At 39.6% G+C, this 8,601-nt stretch overlaps 1 protein-coding gene across 1 annotated transcript; it reads left to right on the top strand.

Annotated features, from left to right (window-relative positions):
- Window positions 1–231: 231 nt before the first annotated feature.
- LOC104963884 (arf-GAP domain and FG repeat-containing protein 1-like) lies at window positions 232–8,286 on the top strand (the record flags this gene model as incomplete). Its single annotated transcript, XM_010792558.1, has 5 exons — window positions 232–339; window positions 4,386–4,501; window positions 5,889–6,057; window positions 6,883–7,051; window positions 7,884–8,286. Coding segments are annotated over 5 exons (882 nt in total), but the record flags the coding sequence as incomplete, so codon positions are not given.
- Window positions 8,287–8,601: the final 315 nt, after the last annotated feature.

The following is an 8,601-nucleotide window of genomic DNA, read 5'->3' as shown; positions in this document are numbered from 1 at the left end:
ACAAAGTCTCAGTGTCAAAGCCTAATAATGTGTGACTTTAAGCTTTACGAGGGGTGTGTTTTATCAAAGGTTACAGTTGTCATGAATTGAATAATTCACGTCAGAATCTTTCCATACGATGTTTTCCATCCAGGCAGCTTGTTGCCTTTTAAACATCCTAACCCTAAGAGGTGGGATCTGGATTGTGACTACAGTATGATATCTTTAAATTAAATTAACCCTTTTTCAATTTTCTCCACCTACAGACGAGGACTGAATCCCCCCCACAGAGTCAAGTCCATCTCCATGACAACTTTTACACAACAGGAAATCGAGTACTTACAGAAACACGGCAATGAGGTAAAGCGTGATGGTGATTGAACTGCCTGTTAAAGTTTTTATGATTGAGGTCAGCTCTCCTGCTGCTTTTGAGGGTATGCAAATCATCACAATCATGCTAGTGTCTTGTCTATCTAATAGGGATGTAACGATATATCGAATATCGTGATAAATAGATCTCTCAATACCATCGTATTTATATAAAAAAATTAAAAGTTTTAATTTCTTTTTTTTTTAAACCTTTATTTAACCAGACGGTCCCATTTGAGATCATTGATGTCTTTTTCAAGGAAGACCTGTCCAACATGGTTACAACATGAACATAAAACAACAGATAACACAAAAGGACATCGTATTTACAGGACTACATGTACATACCTAGACATAGACAAGTGTTTATGTTTATATCTCGCCCTGTCAATAAGCCTCACCTTCTTGGCAAAAACTGTATTGTTTTTGAAGTGGTGGAGAGACAATGCACAGTTTGACCCACTGCTGTCACCCATGGCCAAAGCATATCTCTCTGTCCAAGCAACATCAGTACCAAGCAAGAGAGTTTTTTCCACAGCAGGGGATATTGTAAACGCCCAAACATCCCAGCTTCTACCTGGAAATGTGGACATGCTCATATTCCTAAAAGATAACCTTGATGATGCTGAGTGAGTGAGTTAGAGTTGAGTTACTTGAAAAACTAAAGTGAAACTTTATTTATTCTATTGCAAGGTCTGATTATTAAATTGTTGACACTTTAAAATACTACTATCCTACTAAGATGCTGTACAAATCAGATTTATTATTTAATAAAGAAATAAAAAAAATAAAAACATTTTTTTCCTTTATTTTTCAATATCGCGATAAATATCGTACCGTGGACTTTTTATCGCGATATTATCGTACCGTGAGTTTTTGGTATCGTTACATCCCTACTATCTAAAGCTGTTTAATCAATGTTTTATATAGTAACCTTTAGTCTAGTTTCCCCGCAGCGAGTTGTGATAAAACCCTGCAGCTCTATTCAGACATTTAGTTTTCTGGGTTTGATTTAAAAGCTGCTTGGTTGAGCTTCACAGTCCTCATCAACCTTGTGTTCGCCAGCATCAGACACCGGTTTCAGTTCATATTCATTGTATACTACTAGGGCTGCATGATACTGGAAAAAACTGATATTGCAATATTTTTCCCCCCTGCGATATATATAATACAGGAATTAAAGAAAAGACAGTTTTTTTTTTTTGTCCGCAAACCATCCTTTCTTGAACTTTAATGCTATACAATTGATTTTTTTTTACGATATTTAACCGGATAAAGGATTTTAGTCACGGACGTCTGGATCTTAAGTTATCAGAGCAACAAGCTGAGCTAGCTCAGTTAGCAGCGACGAACTGAGAAACACATGCAACTACTTTATTCAGTGTTTTTACCTTTTAATCACCGGGTCCGTTTGCTTTAGAGATTTGATTGTGATTTGCTGTGCATGCAGAGCCTGCATGTCACTCACTCAAGTACCCCTGACATGAGAGCCGCGCGAGTTTTCCTTTTGTAGCAAGCAGCAAAATAATTGTAACAGGACGTGTTTGAGTTAATTTGTCTACTTAGTGTCGCACGTCGTAAAAATTAGATATATGTGAATATCACGCATGCACATATCGCGATTATCGTCACGACACGATATATCGTGCAGCCCTATATACTACCTGTCCAACTCAAACAAGAATACAAATAATAATAATACCGACTGAAATGCATAATTTTTTATATAGCGCTTTTCCCAGTGCTCAAAGACGGTTTAAAAGGAATCAGAAAAGAACCACAAAAATAAAAGTCCTAATCCAAGTGAAAGAAGAAATGCGATGACGATTTAGAGATTGAAAGAAAAGTAGAATTGAAGTAAAGAAAGTTATCAACAAGCTGGGGAAGAAAGCCAAACAAGACCCAGATACTTTCTCTGGGATTACAGAAGGTCTGGAGAACTGGATGGTCGGTGAATTTCGTTTTTCACACTTTCATCAGACCGAGAAACTCACAAGGATTATTAGTTGCTCTGTGTCTGTTGGATTAAAAGTAGTCCATTGCTTGCTCACATATTTCAGTTTTTAATTTCCCCCTTGCTATTAAAAGGGGCATTGAATTCCAATGACCTACTTGAGTTAATTACCCCAACATTAAATGCATAAAATGAATACATACTTAGTAGAGTAGCAAACACAAATGTGTTCTCCACAGAGAAGCCCAAGTGCATTCTCATTCACGGGTCACTTCTGGTAAATGGGGTATAAAATTAGAGCGACGCCACCTGGGGAGAACAAACTATTAAAAGCTGCGGCAGAGGCATGGCAGGAGACTCAAGGTTGGAGCTGATGCATACGTCCTTTATGTCGGCTATATAAATATTACCGCCCTCAAATTGCCTTTTGCCTCCTCAGGGCGCGCTTGACACATGGCTTTTGTATTTTTCAGCATTTGCACATTTTACTAATTAAAAAATCTAAGCTGGCCTGTTCAGCAAATCCAGCTAAAGAAATAACAGCAGCAGCAGCAGCAGCAGCAGAAGCTTATATACAACATAAGAGTCACACTTCCTTGTAGCACCATAGCTTCATTTACAATGCAGCAGCCTATACTGAAGGCACACACGCATGAAGCTTATAAATCTGTCTTTAGAGGATTAGGCAAATACTTTAGGAATGCTTTCAAAAACCCAAAGGCCAGAGAAAGGTTAAACTTGGACAGATTTTGCATATCAGAGCTGTGTCGAGCCTGTGTTTCCAAAAATGAGGCCAAGAAGTTTGTTCGTGCCGGCACTACATAAACACTCCTGAAACACGCTGTAATGGACCACCTTATCTGATTTGCACAGTCAAATTTGGAAATATAAATGAATGCTCTTCTCAAATCAACCTGCGCTAACGGTGGAGTCAGCGATTCTAATCAAATGCAGCCGTTGTCAAGTTCAGTAAGATATTTCTTCATGGACTGTTGCCCGTCTGTAAAACATGTGTTGTCCATACTTAGCCCTGGCTCTAAAAGAGAAACGTGCAGAGCCACACAACACTATTCCAAAAATCTAGCGAAAATGAAGGCTATTAAAAAGTATTAAACGGCATTTTCCAAGGTATTACATTTTGTAGCTTGTTTCCAATAAGTATATGAATGGTCCAAAGAGGTTGTATTCTACAGTCTGCCTGAATGTAATCATTGCGTAGGTGTGTAGTGTGATTCTGTGTAGTTTATTTATGGCATCCCGTTGGATTTGACGTCATCTGAACAGGACATCGCGCGCTCACTGCTTGATAGCGCGCGAAGCTCCGTTTACGCCGGTTGCTAAGAAACATCGTTATGGGGAAATGCAAGTCTGCGTCCAAATGGTTGGAAGATAAGGAGGAAGGACAATCAATACTGTATATAGTCAATGTGAGGTAAAGTGTGTCGCCAAGGTAACCGGTTAAAACTCGAAGTGGCGATGAGGTTTTAAAATGTATGGAAAGGGTCTTAAAAAAGGTCTTAAAAGGAATTACCTTTGGATTCCTGCATATACCCTGGGTAAACATTACTATGCAACATTACTGGAGGTAATTTCTTTAAATTGAGCAAAACATCTTGGAAAAATGGTGGTTTTCAAAGTTCACTGTGACTTCACAAAACACATTTTTTGTCATAATTAAAGAATTCATATCTTATTTATGACAACTCATACAAATGTCTACGAGGACGGACATGGATATGTTGAGCTGGGGCGGGATTTCTAGTCTAGTTCAAATTAAACTTAACATCTTTTGGGTATCGGACTGAAAAAAAAGCCACATTTTAAAAACACCATTTGTTTTTATGTTGGACATTTTATCGAACACACGACTCATAGGTTAGTCTAATAGTTAGCAGAACTAATCATTAATGGAAATATATGTTAACTGCAGCCCTGGTCTATGGATGATTAACTGTATAATCTCTGTTTACCCGTAGCATATCTTTTAAATTCCTTCTCTCACTAACCATTCAATGCTTAAATATGAATGTTGACACATGTATTTCTCCGTCTCATCTCTTCTGCTACCTTGTGTGTTTTCCAGGTCTGTAAACGGATCTGGCTCAGCCTCTATGATGACAGAACCACCTCAGTACCAGACTTCAGAGAACCGCAGAAGGTCAAGGAGTTTCTTCAAGAGAAATACGAGAAAAAGAGATGGTAAGTGAGTTTTACAATCTGGCAGTGTGAGATATGAACGATCCTCTGGCACCGCGCTGACACGTTAGCTCTTCTTTGTCTCACAGGCAGCTCGTAGCATTTAGCCTCCAGCTATCCACCAGATAGCCCAATGTAGGTCACTACAGTCAAGATGCTTCATGTGTAAGATCTTGTTGTTCAGTGTTATGATTGTGCTTCAACATTTAAGAAGTTTAGTACAGTTGTGACTGTGTATGGCCTAAAGGGAGTCAAACAAGTGCCTGTTAAATGCACATGAGGGATTACTCATCAAAGTAAATATTTCCTAAGTGACTGTTGGTTTCAGCAATTAGACTGTTCCAATATACATAAGATTATTACACCCATTGGTTAAGGCAGTTCTGCTTCTGTGGGCTCTGACTGTTCATTCTCTGACGTTAGAGTAAAGAGCAGGGCATGTCTCAACGTGACACCATTTGGCTTTTTTTTACTTTTCACACAGACCGTTCCCCTGAAACACCGACCTGTCTGCTAGCTGTAAATCACATTTCCAACCAAATGAGCCTTTCCTGTTTTCACATTTGGATTTGCAAAATGCTTAACAAGACTGTACACAGCCTTATTTTTGGAAACCCTCGATCATGTCACATCTTGTTATTCCGTCAGGCATTAGCCAGCTTCCTGTAGTGTAGTCAAGCTTGGTGAGTAACGGATGACATGCAACGGGAATACATCATCAGGATGCAAAACCAGTAGCATACATAACAATTGTTTAAATGGGATTACTGTTACACGTCTACAAATTGGCGATTACTAGCAGGTGTTAAAAAAGCAAACACATATCCTTTGTGTAAAAGGATCAGATGATATCTCTTCTCCGTGAGCTGTACTGTTCTGTAGGATAATACTTTAAAGTGTGAATCTACGCCTACTGCCTGAATCTGCTTTATGGTTTTCACTTTCTTTGGTTCCTTTGTTCTGTTTTTAATTCAGTAGGTGAACCTATATGTTCATAAAATAGTGTTTGAGCTTAACTGTGTATTAAACTAACAATGAGCATTTTCTCTCAGATCAGATTTCACTTCTGCTTTTTAAAACTGTAGTGTGTGCTCATGTGTTTCATTGTTATTGTATAGGCTGCTGCTTCATGACACATGTGTGGTCCTAAAGATGTTGGTTTCCTCTTTTCTAAGGTCACATTGTTCTGTGGTTTTACATAAGAATATTAAGTCAAATTCATCTTGATGATATTGCATTTGAAACTGACAAAATCCAAAAGTTACACAAAGTAATCGGGTTACATTTATTTTCTATTTAAATACTCAGATGACTGATTACATGTTTTTACAGCTAACTAGTAACTGTGACAGAATGCATTTTTAAAGTATCCCTCCCACCCTTTCCCCAGGCACGTTCCTCCAGAGCAGGCGAAGCCCGCGGCCCCCGTCCACGCTTCCATCTCCGGCTCCTCCAACAACAGCAGCACCAGCAGCACCCCCGAGGTCAGACCCCTCAAATCCCTGCTGGGGGAGTCTGCCCCCTCCCTGCACCTCAACAAGAACACCCCCCCTAACCAGGTGAGATTCGTGTGGCGTACATACGATATTACTTTAATGGTCAGATCAAGACTGAAATTTGACTTGGATCACAGCAGCTCCATGTGTAACATCAACATAGACAAATATCACGACACGATACATAACAAACAACAACAAACATTTAACATCACAACACAATCACTGAGAGAAAACATGCTCAAAGGGCCTTTAGTGTGCATTTGGTCTGGGATGCAGCTCTGTATTTACTGTGAGGATTGACTGGAGCACAAAGGATGCTTCAGTCTGACTTTATTGAATCGCGGGACCCTGTATCTCCGATTTAGATGGATTTGTTACTGCTGTCAGAAACCCATGAAGGGCTGGTAACATTTGATAAATGTACTTAAAACAACTTGAGTATTTAAATGTACTTAAAACAACTTGAGTATTTAAATGTACTTAAAACAACTTGAGTATTTAAAAGTACTTAAAACAACTTGAGTATTTGAATTCCTTAAAGGGTTGTATTGTTACCAATGTCTTAGTCTACCCACTGACACTGATTTCATCTTTCCTTGCTATTTATATGAATACTTAGACATTCAAAACATAATGACAGACACACTTGTAATTGTGAATTTTAATATTCAAAGTTTATTTTTGTATTAATATTTGTATGCATGCTTCTTTGTAACATTAAGCTGTCTTTGGCTCTTTTCTGCTGTAACAATGTGCATTTCCCCTCTCTGGGACTAATAAAGGTATTCTGATTCTCTTTAGTCGAGTGAAGGTTGTTCAATTACAACTTTATTCACACTGACAAACATATACATATTTTCTAACTCCATGTCTTGTCTGCCCCAGTCTCCAGTGGTGAGCCGTGGACAGAGCCAGCAGCAGCAGCAGCCGTTCCATGACAAGAGGTTCGACCTCCTCAGTGAACTGGGAGGAGACATCTTCGCTGCCCCGCCCAACATGAATGCCGGAGCCAGCTCCAGTTTTGCTAACTTTGCACATTTCAACAGCCACACAAGTAAGGAACAGACCACGCATACATCTGTAACGGGGTGCTGGAGTTGAGCAATAATTTAGGGTTGGGTGTGCCTTTTTTAAATGTGGAAGTTGTGTCTTGTCACATTAGGCCCCATTGTGCTTTTTGGCACTTTTCCTTTCCTGTGGTTTTTGTGCATGAAAAGGAACGGGAGCTTTCTAAACGGTTGACCAATCACAACAGAGCCGGACCGCTAACCAATCAGAACAGACTGGGCTCTGGTTTCAGACATTTCAAATGCTTAAGGGGATTAAATAGACACTGATCCATCGCCTCTTATAGTCTCTGGCAGATGTTTGAGATGCAGAAACTGGAACATTTCACAATCACTAACTACATTATCGAATAGTCTATGGACAGGCACATCTCCATGGTAACTAATGCCTGTACCTAGAGATATTGGTGTTTGCTTCTGTTGGAGGATAATGTCCTCTCATCCCAATAAAAGAGCCATACAGACTCATCCGTAATGCTGCGACAAAAGTGGATCTCCACAAAGCAAGCACAACTGTACATCTGTGTTTAGTGCTACACACACACATTTAGAGTTATAGGGTCTGCAGAGTGAATCAAATGAGAGGTGGTGAACATCCGACTATCTTTCCCGCCTCTTAAGCCGCATTTCATTGTCATGTGACACCACTCTATGATTTGTCTTTCACATCAGCTCTTAGTCCATTATATTTGCAGTCTGTCATCCATGCCATTTGTCATTATATGTATAAATCCATTCTGTCATCCATTGTTTTCCTCTCATTGTGTTTTTTGTTTTTGTTCATCTGTGTGTCTGAACCTCATCCTGACTCCACCTCAGCTGCACAGAGTGCCAACGCAAATGCAAACTTTGCTAATTTTGATGCGTTCGGGAGCACCTCTGGGTCCTCAGGTGGCTTCCCCTCAGCACCTCAAGCCCAATTCCAACCCTCAAATACAGGTAGAGCAAGCTCCCTTCACCGGACACATTGCACACATCCAAACCACTCTTACAATAAGACATTCGCTTGTGTTATGAAACGCATGCATGTATTTGAGAATATAGATCTAGGCTCAACACAAGGCCATGTTTTCTGTCATTTCATGTCATGTTTCCATCTGTGTTTTACTTGTTGTGATGCATACCATCTGCTCCCCTAACCTTTCCATACTCTGTGCTGTTCATTCATCTGGTGTCACACTCACATGTTAAAGTGTTCTGAGCACTCCACTGCAGACAGATTAGAAGCATTTGCTCCAAGCACCACTTTTAGCATATCGCTATTTTGACCTACTTTTAAAAAAAGAAAAAAAAGCTGCATTTTACATTTGATACACGCTAGGTTATTTCTAGTTACTCATTTGTGTGAAATGTCAACAACAAATCTATTTTTATGAGGCAAGAATCTGTTGTTCTCCAGAGTTTTGAACTACTACCCTTTAAAACTGAATGTTGGACAATCAGACAAACATATTACAGGAGCAATTTGGAGTGAAGTGTCTCAGGGACACAACGACATGCTGACTGCAGTGGGGTTTGAACCTGTGACCCCCTGATC

Source organism: Notothenia coriiceps, unplaced genomic scaffold (assembly GCF_000735185.1).
Source record: "Notothenia coriiceps isolate Sejong01 unplaced genomic scaffold, NC01 NC01_scaffold00001792, whole genome shotgun sequence".
Lineage (NCBI taxonomy): Eukaryota > Metazoa > Chordata > Actinopteri > Perciformes > Nototheniidae > Notothenia > Notothenia coriiceps.
Note: the sequence above shows the minus strand (reverse complement) of the source record. Positions and strands in the feature narration are given on the sequence as shown.